Source organism: Echiichthys vipera (genome assembly GCF_963691815.1).
Source record: "Echiichthys vipera genome assembly, chromosome: X".
Taxonomy (NCBI): domain Eukaryota; kingdom Metazoa; phylum Chordata; class Actinopteri; order Perciformes; family Trachinidae; genus Echiichthys; species Echiichthys vipera.
The window spans coordinates 38,748,256-38,774,718 of record NC_139825.1 but is presented as its reverse complement, the minus strand read 5'-3'; the positions used below and the strand labels follow the sequence as shown (position 1 = coordinate 38,774,718).

Here is a 26,463-nt window from a genome sequence, read left to right as displayed (position 1 = left end):
TTTTTGTATAGACTGCATGTTGAAAAGGTTATTGGCAGGATTGATACCCTTGTCTTAGACACTTGCTTCTTGTCTTAACTCACACCCAGCTGTGGAAATTAGTGGATGAACTCCTCACAAGTTTTTTCATCGAGAACATTTAGAATTCAGCATCTCTGGAGGAAAATGAATTAACCTCTCAAGCTGTTCGGAGCTTTCTCAAATAGATGATATGGTAAAGACTTGCAAGCCAATCGGGGATGTGTAGACATGTTTCAGCTCAGCATCACCATTTACTGAACATACTAATGTTTCTGTCCCTCTGGACTATACAACTCTCTAACTCTGAAGACTTAAAGAAATACTTCCAACGCACCTCCATCTGAGATAGATTGTGTGAATATCTTATTTGAGAAAAAACAGTGTTAACAGTGTTAACATGGTGAAATCTCATGCAGTCCTGCTGCTTTGTAACAAGTGCACTGTACAACAACTGTAACAAAGGTTGTGATGTCAAAACACATAAAATCTCAAAGTTCTCTAAGTTATCGTCAGCAACATTCTTAGTGCAACCTTGTAGTTTCGAGGGCAGTGCATGTATAAGCAATGCTTATCTCTGAAGAAAGGGGGCCTTTAGTGATTACAGTGTATTGGCATTTGGGTTTGTGTAACATCAGTCTTCTGAAGTGCCCCATTACCTCTGATTTAAAATGTGTACAGAGAGACCGACCTGGAAATACTGTCCCTCTGATTATACCAAAGGTATTCTCTTCATGGACAGGAGGGCTGCAAAAAGAGTAAAAGAGGCAAATAATAGGACTTGAAATGAGTCTTATTTACAGTCATAGAACTACCGCTTTTCAGGTGCATTTGGTCTATGGCTAAATAAAAATCTAGGGGTGCACCAAAGATCACAGGGGATGCACAAGGCTTTGTCTGCTCAAAAGTTGTCAAAATTAGATTTGCACATTAACTAAAATCATAATAACACACTTACTGGATCAATTATACAATACATGTTTGTCCTCACTCAAAAACAGTAGACTACAGTAGGCCACCGCTCTGTTGTGACCTCTCTCTCGGACAGATTCTTCAGGTCTGCTAGCCAGCTCCTCCTCATTTTTTCAGAGCATCACTATTTCATGAAGAAAACAACATGTCTGAGAAATTTAAAAGCGCTTCTGACTTGACCTTAACTTTGGGTTTATTGAAAGACATGACAGATCTCAGCCGAACTGTGTCATTCGGGGCAAGAAGCTAATGACAGCATGGAGCCATTCAAAATGACATGACACACAATGCCAGGAGACGGTGGCTCAGTTTTTTACATTTAGGGGAGTGGAGTTGAGGGCTTTCAAAAGAAAAGGTTGGCAAACACTGCATTAGTGAATATTTACTAAAAACCTTTCTACTTTGATTACCAGGCTGAACATTTTTATTCATACTGCATTAGTCCAAGTGTAGACCTCAGCAGATTGTACTACAAAGCATGTAAACTATACTAAACTTAAGTTATTAGGCATTTCTTTTGAACTGAGAACACGTCTAATTGATTGATCAAAGTAAATAGTTATGTTAAAAATACCCACAGGAGTGCAGTCAAACCTGAAAAAGCATTTTTAATGTCACTAAGCTGTCCTAGTCATCAGGACACTCTAGAGAGAAAGTCATATACCCCCCAATGTGCTGGCTGATAGCATTAATCATCCCATATTCTGCAGTAGAATGGACTCAGATTTTGCTGGCATGCCAGATATCATTTGACTCGCAAACAATAGCACTCCACAAACATCCTGTTAATCTGTGATGCCAAGAGTCTAAACTCACACCAAGTGTGTTTGTGTTTGGTGCTCCACTGGCTCACACCTTTAAAAATACACTTTCATTTTTTCAGAATAAATGTGAGAGTCTAGTTTGGGCATGCTTCACATTTCCATCAGCTCTGAGGTACTTGTACTTTACTTGAGTAGCCCTACTGTAATACCATTTTGTTCAGTTAAGCTACAGTATAATATTAACAGTGTATAAGGCGGATGAAATAAGATCCACTTTGACAAGCTACAACACTGAAATAATACTTACATGTTAATTCATCAATAATAGTAATCCACTAATGTAATATAATATTATATTACTCTGAAAGGGCCCATTCTACGTAAGTGCTTTTACTTTATTCACTTGGTCGATAATAACTTTTTTTTTTTTTACTTAAAGCTGCTTTTTCACTGACGCATAATCAACTTATAAAGTACTACTCATCCAACAGACATGGAGCAACATTCATTGCTGTCAATGTGATGAGTATTATAAGTACAGTATTCGCTATGGGTCTTCGCCAAAACCTGAGGGAAATATCCGGTGCTTTAGCAGCTGAATTCTTCACTATGTTCACCAGCTAGTCATTAACTTTGTTTGTGTGCTGTTTAGTGATGTGCAGGTAGTGTACAATGGGATTTTAGAGCTTTTGCTCTCAAAACTATTACCTGCTGCTTCCAGAAACAATGCTGAAAAGAGTGGAGAGAGTGAATCAAAACAACAGATTTATGGGTCGTGAAATCAAACAATGAGCTGAAAATGCTAAAAAGCGCAGTAGAGCTAGGAGGAAACAGCAAAGTGGGTGATAATTCTCTCTAGGTAGGTCACTATGAGTGACTCCTTGAACATTACACAGACCTTGTACCTTTGGCTATCAAGAATACATACATTTTTATCACTATGGACAGGCACACACATTCAATGGAAGTGACAGTCATCAAATGTATACAAATTGAGAGTTTTACACATCTTTCTTGAATCCCATCCACCGTGTTTTATTTTATTTTGTGAACAAATGTTTTATTTATCTTATTTTATTTTGTTTAACCAGGAAAAGTCATTGAGATTAAAAATCTCTTTTACAAGAGAGTCATGGCCAAGACAGGAAGCAAACAAATAAATATGGTCACAATCAGAACATAATCAAACATCAAACAAAGCATGTGCAGACAGAAGAGCCCGCTTCAACATCATTAAGAAGGGATTTAAATCTGTTTAGAGAAACCAGCTCCTTCAGTTTCAGTTCTTTCTGTAGCTGGTTCCATGCGAAGGGAGCAGCATAACTAAAAGCCCTTTTCTCCACTTCAGTACGGACTCTAGCTTCAGTTAGTAAGAACAAATCCTCAGAGCGGAGCTGATAAGTACCTGTGTTGTTTCGAGTGACATACTTCTGCAGGTATGAAGGAAGAAAACAGATTGTAGACTTATAAATAAGGATGATGATCCAACTCAAGCATACAAGGAGCAGTGGTGCGTGAGGGTTTTAAAATTAGGGACAAATCTCTCAGCGGTAGACCGTTTCAAAGACTGTAGGTATTTTGAAGATGATATATCACATCACTGTAGTCCAACACTGACATAAACAATATAATTGAGAGAAAAACATTAATAATCAGTGATGAGCACATATGCTTCTTGAAAGCATATGAACCTGTAATTATGGACTATGGTCCTCATCAGTCTACACACAATACACAACAATGACAAAGCAAAAACTAGTTTTTAGAAGTTTTAGAAAATGTATTAAAAAATAAATAACTGAAATAGCATGTGCAAATGTTTATGACCCCTTTGCTCAGTATGCTGTTGAAATACCTTTGGAAGTAATTCCAGCCTGGTTTCCTCTCTTGTATGAAGCTCCAAGCTTTACACACTCATCAACATCACCACCCTCTTTATCCCTGATTTTCGAACATCTGGCAGCATAGTGGAGGTTTGAGGCTCATTTGATCCATCCGACCTTTGATAACTCACTGCTGTTTACCCAACCACCTGCTCCGTACTGTACCAGTGTCATATACATCGGAACCTAGCCCCACCTTGAATTCTCATAGAGATCCATTCAAATGCAAAAAGAGCAGTTTTATATCTCTTGTAAATGTCCCTGAAAATTATATGTAAAAAGTCTGCTGATGTTGATGGGTGTGTAAATCCTGTAGCTTCATACACAAGAGGAATCCAGACTGGAATTACTCCCAAGGGTGGCTTTATAATAGTGTGATATTTCAGTTTTTCTATTTTACATAAATGTGCTTAAATTTTGAAAAATCTGAATTTGCTTTGTCATTTTGATGTATTATATGTAGATTGATGAGGAATAAAGTGTTTTTTTTCTGTTTTAAATGGAGTTTTTAATGCAACAGAGACAGGGTTCGCATACTTTCAAGCAGCACTGTAATACAAGTACTGACTCTCTCCAGTGCCATCATTACTATCAGCAGGACTATGGATTAGGCATTCTTAATCCTATTATATAGAATTGAAAGTTGAATTGCATTTTGGGAAACAAGAATACAATTTAGACATGCATATCTGTTAGTCTGATGTCACACTTTTTCAGGCAGTGGCCATGGTGTATGTGATTGCATTGAGGGTTGAATATACAGTATGATCGCTCACTCCACAAGGGCCCTATTACCACAAAATGTTAATGCTCCATGTCATTGTGCTTCCATTCAGTCACTTTAGTACAATAATTAATCAAAATAAACATACAGCGCTTGACAATAAGGCTTTTATATTCGGCACTAATCAGACAACTCATTAGGCAGTAATGAGCCGACTCTGCCGGCTCTTGTCGTGTTTGGGGGAAGTTTGGCGCATGGGGAGTGTGTGTGTGTGTGTGTGTGTGTGTGTGTGTGTGTGTGTGTGTGTGCGCGCACAGATACACATTGGCACACATGCACCCAAACTTACGTACATGTACACACGCACACACCAGCCGGCACTCCTGTAGTCCCACTCCAATTATGGCAGCATCTCACCCGGGAAGAAGCCCACTTACCCAGCATTCACTTTATGAATAATTGATTGTTTGTGCCAGTGTTATATTTGTAAATACACGTTTGCTCTCTGATTAATAGTTTTCTAGACATACTCTTTTGTTCAATTTGATTAGACTCTTAAATGTATTATTTATTAGCTGAAAATGCTCTCAGGTTATTAGTCATCACAAGGGCAACAAGACGATTTGGCATAAGGACGCATCTGCATGCAAACAGAAGTGCTCACATCAATCTAAACTCACACGAAGTATGGCAGGTGGCAGTGTGTGCATGTGTCATTTAAAAAGTTTCTCAGATGTTGTGAACATTTTAACTGCCTTTCAGCATGTGTTGGCCCCTCCACACTATAAAAATAGTTTTTAATATGTTTATCACCTCTAAAATGACCCTGGCTTATACTAACTTGTATCTGTACAAAATGTCTCACTACAGAAGAGTTTTCATATTCCTCTGCTGGATGTGGAGATGTCTGTGCACTTCTCTGAAATCTGAGATTCAAATCATAGACTGTACAATATAAGGACTTAGTCTCTGTGTGGCAGACGCCATCTTGACAGTGCCTGATGCCCGCTAACTCCGGGCAAAGAGGTGGAGCGTGGATGGAGTTGAGGTGGGCTGCATGAAGCCCTCAGTCTATGCTAGCTATCTGTGAAGGCATCCACCTGTTACTCAAAGCAACGCACCCTTAATTATGCATAACTTTAAATCTTAATATAATTTAAACAGGTGAGTTGTATAAACATTCACCCCGTACACTTGTTAAGAACAAGTGCTGCTTGTTGGACATTTTAACATTGGGGTTTTTGGAGACTGCTCTGAACAGCTGAATTTTTTAACATGGGTTCCGAAAGGCAGCAGGCAGTGGTTCGCTTCGCACTGCTCTGGTCAACCTATCAGAAGCAGCGGTGGTGGGCAGGGTGAGGCCAGATCCAGAATTTCTCAATGAGAACAAAGAGAAGATGTGCTTCCAGACGTGTTTCAGAACTTTTAAAAATGTTTTATGTGGGAAAACCATGTTGAACCTTTATTTTTTTGAGTACTTTTATTAGATTTAAATGAACATGAATTGAAGCTATTTAAATGTAGGAATAACATACTTACCATTTTCAATGATACAGTAAGAAAGACCAGATGGATGACCAATAGCTTTTGTGGTGTGGTGCAGAGAGGACGGTCATCAAACAGACAATAAGAGCTCAAAACGTTTTATTCATGTCATTGATCAAGAAAATGAGAAACTGTGACCTTTTGGCTGAGTTTGTAATATGTAGGAGTTTTTGCCATCACTTGCTTTGAGTGATTCTTTTCAAAGCAGCTTTATAAAAGACCCAGTTTAAAGTGTTACATTCAGAAGAAAACTACTAAGTTTAGTTCTGGCAAACACGCAATTTTAACTTTTTAGCATTTAATCATACCTGTTTGAGTGCTGTGGATTTACATGTCTAAATATATAAAATAAATCCTTTTCAGGGCTTACATGATATATATATATATATATATATATATATATATATATATATATATATATATATATATATATATATATATATCAATCTCTATACGTATCCTGCACAAATGAGGAATTTGCATGAATGTGCAAATGAAAACTGTGGTGCATGTCTAAATTATCCACAATACAATGTACACAAATGCTCTATGTATCAGTGGCAGCAGATCAGCTGTCCACCTGATGTATTTTTCCATCAATGGATGGTGGAATATCCAAACTTTAGTGTTTTTTTCCTCTTCATGCCTCAAGTAAGTGGACTAGCTAGCTATCAGCGATGATAATAACGCATTTTAGATTGTGACTGTGTGCAGTCGACATAAAGGATTACTGTACATACTGTTGTAAAGCATATATTTGTAGTCCATCACTGAATAAGTACAATAAGGAGACTCAGAGGTTGTAAACAGTAGTTCTGTGCCAGACTGGTTAGACTGAACTGTTTTCCACGTGCAGTCAGTTTCACCAAGGAAACAGTTTAGACCTGTGACATCATCCTCATCCTAATTAATACAGCTGAGAAACCAGGTAGCTCATCTGGTGTTTATTAGCTGTCACCCCCTGCCCCTGACGGTGGTTTTAAAGTAAAACAGCAGTTTCCAGCTCCATTTTTATATTTCCAAATATCAGTGAATCACTTGTTTTGTATTGTGTTTCTCTAAGTTTTTCTGTAAACGAATCGGTTGTATCAGGTGTTCTCTAATAATCATACTAATGTACAGTAACAACCATGAATCATTTTTTGTGATTATGACTGATGAGGATGGTACAGGAATTTGCAGGGGCTAGTCAACCAGGTAAACAGGTTTATAAGGGTCACAAAGTATACAATTGAGACCTTACACATGATGCATGCATGTAAATGCCAATCTAGATCTTTTTCACAGCTCTTCTCAGGATAGGTTGGGTGTGAACACTGTGCTTGATTAACAGTTAACATACCCTTGACCCTCCTGTTCTCGTTTCACCTGTCAGGTCGGTAATGCAGTTAAAAAAAATTGTGATCTCACAGTTTGATGACGAAGTGCGAACATAGTTCCACGTAAATCAGAAGACTGAGAAGTTTGTGTGCAGGGCTATTTGTGGAATACCTACTGATGTACACATTAGGGACATGTGTTTTCTTAATACCAAAATAGAGGATTTGAGGATTCCAGTATTGTGAGTTGCATACTGTGGACGATTTGGCTCATATATTATGTACAGTACTGTTGTAGAATACCTGTTGTAAAGAGGCTGTGGACGAATGCCCAGCAACTCAATGGGGTTGGCCCGAGGTGGAGGGGTTTTGGTGGTGGTGGTGGTGGTGGGGTCGGGGGTCGGGGGTGGCTCTCACTTACAAAACTGACAGACATGGTGCATCATTAGTGGGTGTGTATATGTGTGTGTTTATCAGTGTGCATGCCAGTGTGTGTTGCTGTGCTCCTTGGGAGTGTTAGCAGGCCAAGTGAAGAGAGAAGGAAAAGCAGCACTGCTCTGCACCATATGCCAAATATGAGCCTGCCTGCCAAGTTGTGGGGGATAGCAAGGCTGAATTCTTGACAGGGGAAGATGAATAATTGAACATGTGCGCTGCGTTCTGTTAGGATCTTGATACATGGAGAAGGGGAATGGAGACACTGCCTATGAGCAAAACTCTCATTTAGATAGTGATGTGTTTGCTTTTGGTAAATAAGTCAAATTGATTTAGAGAATTAAAGATGAACTTGAATGGCTTTATTGTGAGACATGAGTGGGAGGAAAAAAACACAACTATATTGGCATTTATGCAATTTGATCACAGCAACTTTGGATAGCTGGCCAGAAGATGTGACCAAGCTCACAAGTTTGCAATACAAGTACACAGAAAACAGAGAAAAGCCACATACATCCTGATGAATAAGGAATGATTGAAGTATAATGAGTTGTAACTTAATCAATTTAGTGGAGACATCTTTTCAAACAGGATATGCATTTTATATTCAAAATGTATGTATTGATATAATGTATAGTGAAGCAGACACTCCAATCCAGATCAGCTTCCAGTAAATGCTGAAAAACAAGCTTAGATTCTCCTAAGACCTGGTCCCTTATAAGTGACCCAGTCCAAGCCAAACTCTTGACAACAGATATAGCTTAATATTGATAATTTGGTGAACTGAAAAATATAGATGGAATATATTTTAGTCCATATGTAGTTAATGTTAAAGTTGCACATAATTCCATGCTGCATGCATAAATCAGGTACAAAAGTAGTACATATAACTAAGACAGGGGGGAAGAGATGCACTTCGATCCACCATACTGTACTATATAGCTGGTGTGGTGATTCTATGTAGGGTATGGAAAATGTTCCTAAATATGTTGGAGGTTCCCAACATATTTGAAGAGATATGTCATCAATCAGCACGTTCACTAAACATCTCCAACAACAGACTGTAGAATCACTGTGCTCACTAGGAAGAGTCTACAGAGGATCTGTGAGGCTTTACTTCACAGTGGTGCTTTGAGCTTAATGCTTACATCCACATACTAATACGTTTACAGTGACAATGTTAATATATTGATGTTTAGCAGGGAGGTATAATGTTTTCCATGTTCAGCAACTCAATCCGTTTTTGGAGCCTGGTAGTGCATGCAGGAGGCAGGACGTGAGGCGGCCATTTAGCTGGTTTGTAATTTGGTCATAATCAACAGAGTCTCTTGCTGTTCCTTGAATTTGTCGGACGATTTCAGCGTTGGCCCATACTGACAAAGTTCCCAAATATCGTCGTCTCTCCAGTTAGACATTTCCGTTGCCGTCTGTGTAAATCACCCTTCTTCTTCTGTTTCCTTCTGCTGTCAGCAAGCCACATGATAGAAACATCATCAGCACGCCCACTTGCTCACTGTGAATTCTCCAGGCAATTAGTTGCTCCATTCACACAGCAACTCAATCGGACATTCCACATAATTTGTGCTAGGCCTGGATCCGAATATTCAAATAATTGGAAATTAATTTATTGGATTTACAACACAATTGTTCAAAAAATAATGCCTGCCAGGTAATGTCTAGATAATATTTTTGTGGTGGTGTTACCATAAGTCAAAAGACAGTTTGCTGTACAAACAGATGGTTTAGGAACACAATGTGTTAGCTCTGTTATGCTAATTAAATGGCCGCATTTGCACCATGACTTTCCGTACAGCCTGCTATCTATGACACAGATCCAACAAGATGGCGACTCCCATGGCGAGTATGATTGGATAAAGTTGAGAGAACAGACCTTGACGGAGAAGCTACGTCCATTTTTGTATACAGTCTATGGTTAATGCTGATTCGCTAATTAGCGCAAAACACAAAGTGATAAGAACGTAATTAGTTTTGTAGATATTTGGTCATAAACTATTAAATATCCTAATTAAGAAGCTAGATGAAATGCAATGGTATCACGTATTACCATCGTTCGTATAGAGAATCTAAGTATATTCTTAATTTAATGGAAGTCCGTCCAATAATTGTCGACTTTTCACTCAAATCCACAAATAGCAATCTGCTAGTCTTGCAAGAGGGAAAGTGTTGGGGAGTCAGAAGCATTCTGAGTACCATGAATGCTTCTTGAAGCTTTCACAGCAATCCATCCAATATTCCAAATGGTGGACTGACAACTAGATTCTTCTCAGCATTTCTCGCCAAACTTTTGTAAGGCAGTTAAATTCAAGTGACTAATCTACAACATAATCATTCTGCCCTTGAAACAAAACTACTCTTGTGAGACGGGAATGCCTGGAGCCACCAGAGACCCTTTTCTCAGCACTTTTATTCTTCTTTTTTTCATCACTGGGATGCTTGGATTCATAATTAAGTACTATGTCCTGAAACCTAGAGTTCTGAAACCAAGTGTATGGGATTAGAGTTGGTATTCTTCTCAACTTGATCCAATCAAGTCTCAATCCTTTCTTTAAGGCTTTCTAGATAAAAAATGTTAGCAATAAATGCAAAAAAAATCTTAGCAATTCTGCAGGACACTAGAAGGGCATGCAACCAGGAGAGAGATTTCAAGAACCTCCACGCATGCCTCTCCTTTTTTGTCACCGAGCTGGGGTGTCAAGGTCTGAATAAATACCGCCCACGATGATGTACATAAGTGTGTGCAATATACATATGCAGTATCCCGCAATTCTCTTGTGTTTCATTGAGTGAGCACAAGAGCAATATAGACATCCCAACAAGTGTTTGAAGATAATGATGAATCCCACTGCTTGAGGCAATGACAAGTAGTATAAGAGAGAAAACAAACTGTATTCTGGTTAAATGGTGCTGCCTGGATAATAGACAGAGACAAATGTGAGCGACTACGCAGTTGTGACAGCACATTTTCTCTCAAATGGTAGCCCCACGTCCTGTATACTGAATGTCACTGTCCGGCTATTGCCTGTGACTTTCCATTAGTCCTCAGAAATTGATCTGTTTTGTTTTCTTGTTTAACGGTGACTTTAGCATTGCAGTGCCACTTTTACTGAAGCCTATTATGTTCTAATCATCATCCCCTCTCTCCTCTCCCCTTGCCCTTTTTCTTCCCCTCTCTCTTCTTCCCTTTTTTACAGATACCACCCTGTCCAGCGAACGTGGTAAGTACTGACTCCACAAACTCCCTTGATTTAGAGCCATCTGTGCATGGACGGGCAACAGCGGATTGGCTGTTTGTTTTGATGCGGAAGGAACCATTCTCAGATGTTAGCCTCAGTGGGGTAGTGCCGAGCCACGAACATCATTTGCATCACCAGGATGCTATTTTCCTCTCCATCACATTGCATGTCACGGCAAATGTTGGTATGAGGAGAAAACATCAAGCAAAGGCAATTATGAAAGCAGCATCCACAGACCCATGTGGCCAGTCAGATTTGAATTTGGAATAATTTCCCTGTGCACATTTTACCTAGACCTACTTAGTCAATTTACCCCCTTTTGACTCAAATAGTTTTCACTAAAGAGCTATAAGTGGTATCTCTTTCACTTTGTTTCATTCCAGCTTTAGTCTAACGAATCTCCATGTTTTCTAAACGGAGGGTAGATGGATTCCCCCACTGAGGCAACCTCTCTTTTCATTTCATCTTGAATTTTGACTTCCCCTCTGTAGTGCTGTTATTAATGGCTTCCTGTGCTTGAAGAAGCACTTTAATCACGTGATCAAACAGGTTGAAAGAGAGAGTCCATCTGCAGTACTGGCTTTGTTTATACCTAAGGCTCATTTTGCACGTAAGTGTGCTCTGACCAGACATCTGGTTTGCTCTGTAAGCAGCATGAGAGCACCTGTGTCAGCCACAGTTCTTCTGTAACACTGCTTATGTGTTCTCATGGTAGATGTCCCCACTGTACATGTTATCAGAGTTTCAGTATGGTGCTGAGACAAAAAAGTGATCCTGTTGAACTTGCACTCCACTGCATGAAGGATGATGCTTGGGGGCGAAATTGTCAAAATTGGTGTGGTGCCATCACACGGTGTAGACTAAACACTGCACGCTGTGTGTCTTCTTTTTGAACCCTCAAAGTGGCGAGAGAGAAGAGGTGTGTAAAGTTGTGGTTCAGATCAAGTGCTTGAGGTTTATTTTTTGTGAGCCCTGTTAACCCCCGTCCGCTGGTGATCCGCATCACCTTGTGAGAGAAGCTTGTGTGATCAATTTTTCATTGCCACACTGTAGACAGTACAGCACTTTTTTCAATATAGTTAGGTTTGAACAAAGAGCAGGGAATAAGAAGTCACAATAGGTAAAGATTTGTATTCATCCCAAGTGTTATCCTTGATTTTGACCTCATCTCCTCTTCCATTCTTAACCGCTCTCACATTAAAGCACGCATGAGTTCTCTCTTCTCCCACACCTCCTTTCCTGTTCTGTACTGCTAAGTAGTCACATAATGTGAATGATGTTCCACAATGAAAAGCAGAAAAAGAAGAGGGGAGTGATGAATGGATTAAAAAGCAGGTGAGAGAGTGAGAGGAGGCAGAGTTAGGGCAAGGTCTGTGTGCCCTTGGTCCCTTGATGAAACGCAGCCAGCAGGCAGTCATCCAGTAGACTGCTCATCACTCACCAGAGCATGCATCATTCACACCATTAAATTCCTGTTTCCATAAATGTGCATTTTTAGAATAACATAAACATAAACTATATAACTGCAGTGCAAAAGGGTATATGCTGGAGCTCCCTCCCTGTTTCTTCCTGTGTTTAATAAGCTACTCTCTGCTTCTGCAGTGATGGGGTGTGTTTGCCGTCGTCTGATAGGCCTCCTCAATGTGGAGTGGCTGCCGGTGCATCCTCTCCTAGCTTAATTGGCTGTACCTGAGGCAGGAGGGCAAGGTGTAATTGCGATAAGAGAAAGCGCTGTGCTTGGCTGGTTTTAGAGCCCTTATCTATAGTCTCCGGATTGATTATGTTTTTTCTGCCAGCCGTGCAAATTGTTCAACCCCATCAACTGCACTGGAAACCACCTAAACTCTGCCTCGGCCAAACCGCACGGACATCTGCAAACTATAAACCAGACGGTGCATGTACTGTTGATTAGGCTACAAAATTCTGACCACCAGCTTTAAGCTCTGATCTCTGCTGGCCGTGTTTCATCATGCCTTCTTCTTTTTTTTAAACTTTTTTTTTTAATTAGAGACAGCACAGCTTAGCATCTGCTGTACAATATGAATGTATTTTTTTATGGTCAAATTAACAAGGCTATGTTGAATCACTCTGCAGCTTTTTTCATTTCATTAAGACAATTTCAGAAATAATTGTTCCTCTGAATGCCAAAATATGTTCAAGCAATAGTTCAACATTTTGAGTAGGGCTGTGGTCAACCAAAAAAAATCCTTGCTAGAGTACTTTTTGAATTATTGGCAATGGGAGCAATGTGTATTTACATGGTGCTACAAACACTAGCATTGTGACAAGCAGGCGTTGTTAAGCAGCGATTCTGCTCTAAGCTCTATTTTTTTTCTGGTCGCAGAGACTTAGAAATATTAGACTACGGGCAAAACGCTTATTCTCGTTTTTACACCGTCACTGTCAACCCAGCTGTCCAATCACAGTGGAGGAGGGGTGGGACAAATACCACTAAGACCAACCGTCACATCCTACATATGCTACAAGTGCTGTGCAACAACAATGGAGGCGAAATGAATACTGCCGGACTGTATATCTGTGTATATATATCTGTCTTCCCTCAGAGCAAGTAATCTATCTTGTACAGACATTTCTCTTCCCTGTATATTCGGTATCTCAGCAACCAGACTCCACCAAGGCGTCTCAAATGAGCATATCTCTATATAGACAAAAGCATACTGACTAGCCAGCCGACCAGAAGATGTCCTAATTTTGGGAAATAAGGCTATCGGGAGAAGATGGATGCCACTTTCTGTCAAAATGTAAGATAATCAATGTACCAGAATCTCTAGATCTCCCAAGTTAAAATATTGTATCATGATTGTTTAATCCGTACAAACATCTGCAAGAATAAGTGGTCCGATAAAAACTAACTTTTCATTTTTCCATTTTTTTTTTTTTTTAAGGATTTAACAAACAAAATACAGTATAATGCACTGATTATTGAGCTTAAGAAGTGCTGGTAGATGGATTTTATAACTGTGGTATAGAACAGGGCTAGCTTTTTTCCCTTTTTTCTTGTCTTTATGCAAAGCTAAGCTAACATGCTGCCCTGTATACAGCAGGGGTCTTCAATGTTTTTTAGGTGAAGGACCCCCTAGCTAATAGAGAGACAGAGCAGGGGCCCTGACTACATATATTTTATAAAATTATTTGCATTGAGTTGCATTATACTAGGCCTAAAACAGAGTGTAGGGCGGCACATACCTTTCAATATTTCATGCAATACTAAGCTGTTAAAATAATTATTGACATATTCATATAAATTTATAAAGAATGTTTTAATGTTATTCACAGTGAATTAAGTCTAACTGTATCTTGGCAGCTTCCTTACCTTTAGGCCAGTAAGACTGACATCAGTGTTGGGTTAATTAGATTGTTTGGGTTTATTCATGAATAGCCTGATTCAACTTCACTAATAATATGTTGGATTGGTGCTAGTGTATATTTTCAGATATTAAAATTAAAGTTGTTTTTTAAATCAAAAAATAATTTGGCAGCTCCCCTGTAGTAACTCGCCCCGGAAGGACCCCCTGTTGAAAATCTCTGGTGTACAGACATGAGACAGGTATCAATCTCAAATCTTACTCTTGGACAGCCACTTAGAGTAATAGTTCTGGTAAATGCCCTAACTATTAACTATAGCTACTATTGTTATAACTATTCTCTAATCTTCCACAATAGCTCTGATGCTCCTACTGGAAAAGCTTTCTGTACAGTTTTTCACTCTGTCTGTGTCTCCCCCAACCGTTCCTCTCTTTCCCTGGTTTTGAGTTGGTTGGGGCTGAAAGAGCAGCTAATGGGCTGTGAAATGTCTCCAAAGCTAGAGCAACAACAGAAGCTAATGTCTCAAAGCCCTTCTGAAACAACACGAGCGGCAAAGAACCCTGACAATGTAGAGACGAAAGGGGGGAGGGGGGGCATTTCTGTCAGCCTAATTGTAGTGAAGCTTTTCTAGTGGCCTTGGTGAAATGGTGTAATTGCCTGCTAGGAAGCGCTACAGACTGCACCGTTGGCTGCAGTCTGTAGCGCTTCCTTTTCCCATGTAACTCAAGATCCTGAACGCAGCTCATCAGTGTTCTGACATTTGCTGTTTCAATCTGTCTTGCTGCAGAGCACTATGCTTAGTGGGGCAAATTCAAGGCTCAGGGATATTGACAGGTCAGCTTGAAATATTAGGGTTGGCAATTTTAGCCAGACAAGTTGATTTACTTACATGGAACCTGAGAGCCTCATGTATTGCTCCATTGCTCTCAACTAAGAGATAGTTTCACAGCTTGCCTTATTGGTGCTAATTTAAACGTGTTCATTCAAAGATAAGTCTGCTTTTTAAACATTTGTATTTTATTACACAAAGGGAATAGTGTAAAAAAAGATATATGTATGTGGAGATATTAGCATTGAATCTCTTTGCCAAGGAGAAGCTGTTTTCTCTAAAATGTGATGAAGCGTGCGACCCCTTCTGCTTCCCTTCCCTCTCAGTACCAATTAAAGCTGTTTTTCTGCAGCAGATCTTGAGCTGATGAAGACAGCCACTAAGAGTTCTTGAAGTAAAGTCACCCAGGACCTGTATGGCAGATGGTTTGTGAAAGAGTATGTGCACAGAGAGAAAGAAGCAAAGAAGGAAACAAGCAAGCATAAAAATGGCAGCCTGTCTCCAGCGAGGAGCTCCTATTTTCTACCCAATTTAAGACTTACCATTTCCAAATTTTCAAACTTTTCCTCAAAAATGCTGTCAAACCTACGCAAAACTATGCAGGGAAAACATAAGATCTTGTTCTGTGGAGAATTTTTGCACACCATCTTCGAAAAACTATTGAGACAACTCAAGTATTTCTCAGCGAGAAGAAAAAAAGTGCTGGGAGCAGCTTGATCTTATGGCTTTGACCAGCACTCCCAGCTGAATGGAAACAAGCTTTGCTCTGGCCTCTCGCTACAAAGGCTGAGACAGCGGAGAGTCAAGGCACAGAAGACGGAGCCTAATGGCCACAAGTTCGGCTTTCCCCGGTGGATTACATGTTTCAGAAAGATAAGGCTTGATCATTTTTTTTCTAGAGAAAAAGCCTCTTTTTGTGATGCAGATGAGAATGGACAGGAAAATTGCTGAAACCGCTGCGGTCTAAGGCTTAGGTTTTGTGCTGAGGTTCAGACCACTATATTGTGCAGTGTACATCACCTGTGGTCACATGACAACTTTCATCATTATATAAAGCAACAGAAAAATTAATCATCTTTGTTTTCAAGATTTTGGCATCATTCTATCTCAACATGGGTAGGTGCTAGGGTTTTGGGAAGAATGAATATATCTGCTATTGGCAGTTGGCTGAGTTCATCACTAGTTGTTGCTTTTTGGACGATTGTTATACTTTTTTTAAATTGAATGGCCTTGGAAGAACATTTTTAACATATCACCCAACCCTAGTAGCTACTAACATTTTCATACTGCATCTTCATTATTTCAGCCATGGTGTATACTTGACCAATTAGGTCACACTTCATTTTAACACCCAAACTGGGACTAATGAAGCTGCATTTCCTGGGTTTAATTATGCCAATTATACCATCATCACCTCCTGCTGTGGGAGACTTTCCCGTCCCCAGCTCTCCTTCCAGTCGAGTTTACTCTTTATATCTCTCCTCTCTCCTCTGCTTGGTACATTCAGGCACATCCTCCCCTTCTTCCAGCAACAGGGCTGGATGGCACAGAAGCATTAAGGGCCTGTGAGACAAGGAAGGCCTGGGCAAATCCCTACTGAAATTAGAGTGAAGAGACCATTATTAAAGGGAATTTTCACTGCCTGCTACCACCAGTTCAATTACAATGTCGCTTGAACAAAAAGGAAAGCAGTTTTTATTTCCCTTTTATTCCATCCCTGGCAGAACTGCGCACTGGAGTGAGTGCAGCTTTAAAACTGTGTCATCTTTCAAGATCTTGGGTGGAATTATAATGTAGTACGGAGCTGACATTCGCATGAGGCCTGGCCCTCAAAGAGGCATGCTCATGATTGGCACCCAGGTTTGCACAAAGAGCATTAAGTTTCTTCATTTTGAAAAATAGGATGATATTTTTCCCCACATTTCACCTCAGATGCTCAGCGTCTCTGAGGAAACGAAACACTCAAGTTTGCTTTCATGTGAAGTGTACTGAGGCGATTTCTGTGGCTGGCTTTTAACTCCTGCATTTGGTTCTTTCCTCTGTCAAATGGGTATTTCAGCAGGAACTGTCAATCACAGCTACCTCTCTGTGTTCCTTACACGTGCAGATTATCTTGCTTCTGTGAGGATGCACTGAATTCTGTGTGTGAGCAAATGAGCATGCATTATGTGTGCATGTATGTGGATGTATGTGTGTACATACATGCGTGAATGTCAGATATTTTATTTTATAAGTACTAATCTGCAACTTCTATAAGATTACTGCTGGAGCTGACTTCATGCAGTGCATGTCAACATCCAAGCTGACAGGACCTGCTGAGTTCCTGTTTCCTAGACGTTTATTTGAGCTTCACTTCCCTCTATGTTATCAAATTGCTTTTATCAACTTACTTGACACATTAATCAGGATCATTTAAACTCCCTTTTCACTACTGTACATTCACTGCTGGTAACACTAATGGTATGGCAGTTAAATACAGTCCAATAGTTGTGTAACCGTTGCCATGAAAACTTATGTTGTGTTACTTACATATATATATGTATATAACATAGTAAACAAACAAAACAACTCTCTTCCAAATCAAAAAATTACAGTGCTCAGAACTCACATTTGTGATGTGAGCGGCTTGCTGTTTAACACTTACTTCTCTGCTTTCTGGCTTTAAGGGAGAGGAGCTCATATTCACAAATATTGATTGAACTTTCCGAGGCCATGGAAAGAACATGTTGTGTTCCCCTTTAATGATGGCAAAATTGTAATTGTAATCATAAATGTACCTACTCTCTCAGAAAAAAAAAGCTATGAGTACTTTTAGTTACTGCATCATGTCTGGCACTGAGGGTCAGTACTGAATGTTTAGTTATTGTACATCTTTTGTTATAATAGTATGGCCACCAAACTCAGGATGTTCCTTTTTTTTATCTTGAAGGCTTAGACACTGAAATAGCTCGAGGACTACAATGCAATGCAAAGTATTATCAGTTGGAGAGAGAGGAAGAACACGCTGTAAAGTATTCTCCCTGGGAAAAAAACTGAAACAAGTGTTTTCTGTGAAGTATGAAGAGGTGCATTTTCCTCACCTATTACAAACTCTAATTTCCCTTTGCTCCCTATAGTCACGCAACTGTCAGAATCACATTCCTGCTATAATTTTCTCTCACATCGCCGCAAAAAGCACCTCATCCACCTGTGACTCAGACAGACAAGGTAGCATATAGCCATTGACATTAAATTAATATAATTGTTAATATTAATAGTATCTGTCTTTTTTTAAAATGACAGTCTTTTGAGTTGAGGTGGAGATGAGCTTTTTACAATAGATGTTTTGTACAATGTGCAATTTTTAAAAAATTATTTATATACTTCTTCAAGTGATTTTCTGTGTTTTCTGTGAAGTTTTTCGACAAACTAAAACACACTTTGTATTCAGCTGGGGTTTGTATGTGACCACAGCATCATATTCAATATTTTATGTTGTCATTCTGAAGCTACACATTAACGGTGGCCCTAATTGCTTGCCCATGTACACTGCTTAAAGCAGATTCTTACTTAACTTATACTTACTTATACTCTAGTACAACAATGGTGATCCCCTTCCTTCCTATGCACACACAATAATGCACTCTGAATTAAAAATGCTACTAAAACTCATTGCTTTAAAACAAACAATATCCTTTATTCCTTCAAAATGTAATTCAATATTATATTTCTTGCATAACTTAAACAAAATATTATTATGATAAAAATACTAAAGCAACTTCAAAATGAACAATGACTCAAAAATATTGCACCAAAGAAAACAAATACAAGTGATGCAGTTGATACAGTAACGCATTAAGGGCCCTGCATTTCAATTACAAACACTGCATACATAATTAGAAAGACATTGTGTAAGTATATTGCTCAGAAATGTGACACATTTTTAAAAAATAATATCAATAAGTCTGCAATGGTGATTTGCAATAATGACTCAACTCAATTTCACAATAAACAAACATCTTAACTAAACTCACCTGCTGCAGTCGATAAAGGGTGAGTAGCAGTCGATGAAGGGTCTACACTTTGACTCCCTTCCTCAGTAGCAGAGTCACCGGGCTACACAATGTTGGGGCTATGGCTGTCCTAGATATTTCCTGAGCACATTTAGCAGATTATGTAATGGATAGATGTCAGCCAAATTAAGCATAAATTAATGCAAATACACTAGATTTTTGTAAAAGCCACTCTGCATTTGATTAATTAAATCATTGGTCAAGTCAATCTCACAAACACTCTGATAAACTCCAAATGCACACTCCTTTTAAGTGCCTGGGGGAGCATTAACTGTATGCAAAACACACATTTTATAATGTCTCGTAATATATTTTCATATTTTCATTTAATTTTTTGCTCAGACATCCATGTTACCCAGAGAATGAGCCTATGATCTTTTTCTGAATTTTCCTTTAACAGCTTTATCAGGTAAAAACGTGTCAATCCATTTTTTTTAGGGTTTAGTCTCTTAACTGATGAAATTCCTATCAACATCAACATTTCAGTTATTGCTGAAATAGGTAACTCTCTCTCATATTTACTGCAGTTATCACTGTATCCTGACAACAATAAGAGACCAACAATCTTTGAAAAAAATAAACAATCATGTAGCCTGAATCATGTCCGCCTCCACCTGCTGCTAACTGGGTGCTCCTAATGGCATCTGAAAGATTAAACCGCCCAACCTAAAACAACCAGTCAGAGGCGAGCAGTCCTGTAAACTCACATATGTGACTCAAAATCTCCCTTTTTCCTCTCCTGATCTTTTATCATTGTTTCCATGTCCTATCATATCAATGCCCCAATTCAGTTTGAATTGATTGAACTGCATATATTAGTACAGGAGGAAAGAAAGCATAGTGTTGGCTTAGCCTTTCCAAACAACTGTACAACTTTTTTTCGCCCCAACCCTTATAGCTTGATCACTCTCACTCTCCCCCACTCTGTAGATTTGCTCTGCCCTGTGCTAGTGGAAGAATGAGGCCAGCTAAAATCAAACATTAATCAGCTGCTGTTTTATAAGACAGAGGGAGCGCTTGCAATCCCTGAGTTCCCCTCCTCCTTGCCCTTAGCCTGCCCTACCACCGAATGTTAATGTGACTGCCATTACTCATTTATGTGCTGCTCGCTGCCCAGAGCCCGGTGTCCTGGCCTGAGCTGGCATGACAGGCCGACTGCTGGTGGATGGCTGTGCCAGGGCATTTAGCGGTGGCAGGGCCAGGTTTGTTTTAAAAAAGAACATGGTTGGGTGGTCCGTTCTGTTTAACTGTTTTATTGCAGAGGGTGGCGATTGTGAATATAGTTTCATATGTATCTTAGGTATATATAGAGTGAGACATTATTAGAAAACAACACTGTCATCAAAACTGAGAGGATCACTTTTACATGTGACAACTCACCCTCATCCCAACTCGTCACATGCTGCTGTTTTGTCAGGACCATTTGGCATCCCTTTCGGATGACAGTGCATGAACATGTACATGATAGTCCACTGCCATCACTGTTGATGTGAATTAACACAAAACTATGTGGGTTAGTTTAGGCAATAAAACCACTTGGTTAAGGTTAGGAAGAGGTTGTGGGTTTGGGTTAAAAGAAGTGCACTTGTAACGTAATTACAGTAAGGGGGCCATATGGTTCATGAATGGGAAAGGCACCCCTGTCTCCAGGGTCAAAGCCCCGTTTTTGTTTGACTTAGTGATATAAACACCAATAAAATAAAACAAATACAAGTATTTCCAATTATGACAGACAGGTAACCAATGTAATAATTTGAAGATTGGAGAAATGTGGGCTCTCTTTCTGGTGTTTGTCAGAATACAAAGGCATGTATTATTTTGTGTGTCTGTGTGGAAGGGAAATTAATCAAGAATAACACCAAGGTTTTTGACCCCTTCTTTGGTATTTAGTGTATTTTAATGGTCAGTTTTTCTTCCTCAGTCTTTGTTCCAATAAGTAGGATCTCACATTTCTCCTGATTTAACTGTAAGAAATTCTGAGTCATCCACCGACTTTGAGAGATGCATGCAACCACGTTATTGATAGAACTTTAATCCCTGAACTTACAGAGATGTAAAGCTGGCTATTGTCTGCGTAATTATGGGAATTAATATTGTGATTTCTGATAATATATGAACGGTAGCATATGAAGACTAAAGAGAATAAGCCTGAGACAGAGCCCTGTGTGACTCCACAGGGCATGTATGTTTTGTCAGGGGTGTGGTCATCCATGGTTACATAGAATTATTGACCAGTTAAATAGGACCTGAACTTCTTAAGAAATGTGCCACAGAGACCAACCCAGTGTTCAAGTCTGTCCAGCAGCATATATATATATATATATATATATATATATATCTAAGAGGACAAGTACAGAGAGATTTTCTCATCAGTGTCCTGTCTGTATTTCACAACTTTGAGAAGCGATCTATTGGGCTGGGGTCTTAAACCAGACTGGAGTTGTTTGAATAGTGTTGTCACAGGAAATCATTCACCTGTTTAAAAATATGTTTTCGTAAAATCTTACCAAAACAAAGGAGATAGGAAAATAGTCTGTAGTAACAGATGGCAGAGCACTCTATTTTACCTTTTTATGCAGTTTTGGGAATGAGATCAAGAGTACAGGTAGAGGAGTTTAAATCACAGACAACTTTAGTGATCATTTCCAAGTCCACCGACGTAAAAGAGTGCATGATGCATTCAAATTCCGTGGCAATACGTTTTGATGCATTAACCAGCCTTTTCTGAAAATTATTCATTCCGATCCTTGATCTTGTCTGTGAAAAAGGCAGCAAATTGGTTGCATTTCGAAATGCTCAAGCCATCTGAGTAATAACTAGGAGCAAGGTTTATGAGACTATTAACAGCTGAAAAATGATGAATTAAGTTAAGTAGTGATCAGACAATAGCTGTTGAAATGTCAACGGTAAGTCCTTCTTGAATGACAAGATCTAAGGTCTGACTACAGCTTTGAGTTAGCTCATTAACATGCTGTTTGAAACCCAGGTCTTCCAATACATATAAAAATTCAATAGCCTTCTAGTCTCTTTTCATTGTCAATGTGTAAATTAAATTCACCAGTAATGTCATAATTAGAGCTGATGATAGATGAGTATTAGAGTAATGTTTTGATGGTCAATAGACCATTAGTTCAAGAACGTGCACCAGACATTTTAGTATGACAGCAGGAAACTTTAGCAAGGTTTCAGTTAAAAACAGGCCTCAACCTGTTGCTCTAAAATTAGATCTTTAATTACAAAAGTTTTATTGACTGTGGTATTTTTAGATTTATTGTCCTGCTTTGATCTTTAAGTGGTTGGCAGCAGTCACTGGATGCAGGGTTACATCTAAGGTTGTTAAAATGTACTCCCCTGTTAAATAGGTGTTAAGATCTTATAGGACAATGAGTATTTAGTAAGATTACATTTTAAAAACGGTCTATGAGGTCTTTTTGTTACACAGACCTGGATTGGGGGCTTTAATGCCTGATGAGTTTAGAAATCCAGATGTAGAATTCAGCAACAGCATGTTGTGTCGATAGCTCATGAGGTAGGTGGATGTTGGCGGAGGTGGCGAGGAACAGTGGCTAGAAACCATGGGAACCATGATGGAAACAGGTGCTGCTGTTGATTTGAGCATTGTGTGCTTGTTAGCTAGTCATGTGCATGGGGAAGTGTTGATTGCAAGAACCATGTTTGCTGACAGTTCCCTCTATGTTAAAAGAAAATAACTTTTTCCCCAAGAACAAATTTGTCGACGTACACAAAGTTTTCTGGGATGCAGATTCAGGGTAGACATTTTTGTTGCCGCTGTGTAAATCACCCTTCTTCTGTTGGAACTTTGTTTTTATCTGCGCTGTTGGCGGACACATCAACATGCCCCTCGCTCCATGGGTGGATACACCGGAGAATAAGTGGCTGCATTCACACATGAGCCCACTCTAAGATTATCTGTCTTTGTACTAAGGAGACACCTTTTGATACCATGTCCAACTGAATCGGATGTTTGCGTTTTTAACATACAGCCCTACCAGACAATTTCCGGTTAACATTGCATGTGTGAAAAGAGCAGCAGCATTGAGAAGGAGTCATCCTCATTCTTCATAGTGACATCAAAAGAAACAGGTCTGCACAAGGTGCGACACTGCTGACACTCCTATCCTGGCAGTGTGAAGAGTTGCCATCAATGTCAGACTGTGTGGCAAAAACTGATGAAGGATGTATGAGCTATGCACGTGTCAGGACTTGTTGCATGTCTGTAAAGAGAATAAAGATAAAGAGTGGGGAGGAAAAGAGGATGGTGAAGATTAAACATATTTGTGTAGTAGTTCTTTTCTAACCTTTGAGCTGCAGTGAGCGTGTGTGTAGCAGCAACACTAAAGGTGTTGCTTAGTGTGAAATGGTTGATGATCCACGATCCCACAGATTGTCACGCTATGCTGTTTCCCAGATGGCTTTGCTCTTAGCCTCACCTTTTCCCCACATGGCGCTACTGCTTCAATAGAATTGAGTGGATACAGTCCAGTGAAGCCTTCACTGTTTCCATGCATGTTTAATGACTGTACTAGAATTACCACGAATGGCACTCTCCAGCATATGTCAACATTTTTGGTGGTACTGTGTTCCTTGCTTCATACAAATGGCTTCCCTCTCGAACATCACGGGAGGCTTTGAACAGTGTTACACGCTGAATATTTTAAATATAATCAACCAACAGTAAAGTAACTCAGCCTATAACCGTCAATGTTGCCACGGAAAAGGGTGCACAAACAGAGTTTCATGTTTATTTTAAGAAAACTCGCCCAAGGAGAATGTCTTCTTCTTCATCTCTTTCTTGCCTATGGAACCTCATATATTTGTGGCCTTGGGGGGGATTCTCAGCATGCAGCAGAAACAGAAAGTGTGTAGCCTGTGGCTAAAAGGTAGATACTTCTCCTAGAGTGTTACACAGTGCACATACACACATGTATACTTCCCTCCTGTGGGAGTGCTAATCCCCAAGAGATGAAAGGAGACTCCCACTGCTCTCTGATCCCTGTATCCTGCTGCGGCGGTTCATTTGGTGCCTGGCAGAGAAAGACGGGTCCAGTTTATGCTCCCACATATGGTGTCCTTGACCGAAGCACAGACGCGACTTAGGCCAAGCCCCATGCTGATCCAGAAAGTTCCCTATTAGAAATCGATGTCCATTTGACGCCCCTTTCATTCAAGCACTTTTTGTGGTGTGCCTGTATCACCATGGAGAAAGGATAAAGGGGCAGTGAGAGAACGAGAGAGAGAGAGTGTGCCTGTGTGCATACTGACAACCCCTTCACACCTCCCTGAATCATGGTGTTCCCTCATGGGAAGCCAGGCGTTAATGCTAGATTAACTATCTCCTCTTCATTATAACAAACAGAGTCCTCTGCTCAACCTTGATGCTTTGAAGTGGTGCAAAAGTTCACTCAGAGTCCATTGACCATGTCTGCTTCCATGGTGTGTTTTTGTGTACTCTTACACCTGTGCAAGAATCCATGTGTGGAAATGTACATGTCTAGCAAGCACACTAGGGTTCCTTTGGACTACAACATAACGACGAGAATGATTAAATAAATGCCATTCAACATCATTAAATGGAGAGGAAGAAAGGTGACTATTTCCGAGCAGAAAGCTGCTTCAGCTTCCATGGAGATAAACTCAGTAATAGCCTCCTCCCCGGTTCATCCTTGGACACACTGAGAGCTTCTGCGGTTGCTGACGGATGTTGATCTTTGTTGTAGTTCTACTCAATGTCATGAATTTTAAAGAACAGATAATAAATCCCAAGGGCCCTTATTCAGCACAACAGGACTTAATAAGGAAATCACCAACCTATGTCCTCTCAATTTAATCACAAATACAGTCCAGATGGCTATCTTCAGTTCTGATTACATCCTTAATTCTCTGCTTGACTGCTATCCTAAATGGGGAACTTATTTCATAGAAAGAAAAATAAAAGAATCAGCAGTAAGGAATTGTCTAAGGTGACTCTACAGAGGTCTCTGTTCTTTCCTGGACCTGAATTCTATGCTATAGGACATCCCCAAAGCAATTTCAGTCAAAACAACTGGACTTGGTTATTTGTCTAGGAAGAAGTTTCACCTCTCATTCAAGAGGCTTCATCAGTTCATGTACGAATCTGACCTGGACAAATGAGAACATTCACAGGCTTATGCTATAGGACAATACACCATAACGTCACAACAATAATATTTATTCTTGCGGGTGGCAAAAGCCGAGTCGTTCTCCGATGGCACCACTAGCAAACAAGCCCTTCCATGTAATTTAATCTGAGTAAATGGCTTGAATTACTTGGTGATCTGCACCGAAGTCGAAGTAGAATTTATTTAAACACTGCTGAGAATCTACAAGTGAAATTTCATAGTTATACATGAGAATTTACATGTCAACATAGTATAAGAAATTGATGTTGATGAGAGAAAGCTGTAAGAATGTTGATGGTGGTTTACTTTAAAAATGACTTTAAGACTTTATGATATATTTTGGAGCTGTTAAAGTATGTCATTTAATGAAGGACTGAAGTATGATCCTGGATGTTTTGACAACACTGATGTTAATTTGGACGACCAGCAGCTCCCAGTGTTTACGGCGAATTGACCGGGGTGTCTAGGGCCGAGAGGAGCACACGGCTAATTCATCGGTGTCAGCGTCCTTTTGTCTACTCTTGGTGACACAAAGATAAATTAGGCCACTAAGACGATACATGGTTACAAAGGTAAGACGTTAGACTTTTGTTTAACACCATTAAATTAACTCAAAACATTACACTATCATTTATATTTGTACTTTAAACAGTATCTGTTCTCTGTGAGGAAATGTCTCCACAAACACGATAATGGAGGTTTGGTTCACAGTCTGCCCCATTAGAAGAGGCTCCTCCTCCACCAGGCAGTCTTACGGTCTTCTCTGTAGCACTAGTTCCTTTAACAACGTTCACTCCCTTTAACCTCCTCACCCACAGGTTCTGCTGGATAAATTAAGTATTTTCTGAAGGAAATCGATAAAAACCCTACACCTTTTGCTCTATATCAGGCAGCGCAACCCCAAACACAACACATTTACGCTTTTACTATGTAACATTGTTTAAAGTAGCAGCTGGTCAGCTTCAGGTCAGTTGAAGCTGCTCACGTTCTGCCACCCGGAACAACAACACGGACAAACATTCTGAAAAGCCTTATAGCATCTGGTTTTCTTAAGCCATACAGTAAATGTATAAAATCGTATATGTTAGAAAAAGAGAGGGAAATATAAATGCATTTTAAAGAATTGCCTGCAATTGCCCCCTGTCAGCTAGAGAATAGAGGTCTTGCCTATTTTTACCAC

The 26,463-nt window shown here is 39.6% G+C and overlaps 1 protein-coding gene across 1 annotated transcript in view; it reads left to right on the top strand.

Annotated features, from left to right (window-relative positions):
- Window positions 1-26,463, top strand: part of cdh4 (cadherin 4, type 1, R-cadherin (retinal)) — a gene marked incomplete at its 3' end in the record, with an annotated part of 224,366 nt that overhangs the window by 80,061 nt on the left and 117,842 nt on the right. The window contains exon 3 of the mRNA XM_083938972.1: window positions 10,873-10,896. Coding sequence (XP_083795098.1) covers window positions 10,873-10,896 — 24 coding nt within the window. The remainder of the gene's footprint in view (window positions 1-10,872; window positions 10,897-26,463) is intronic.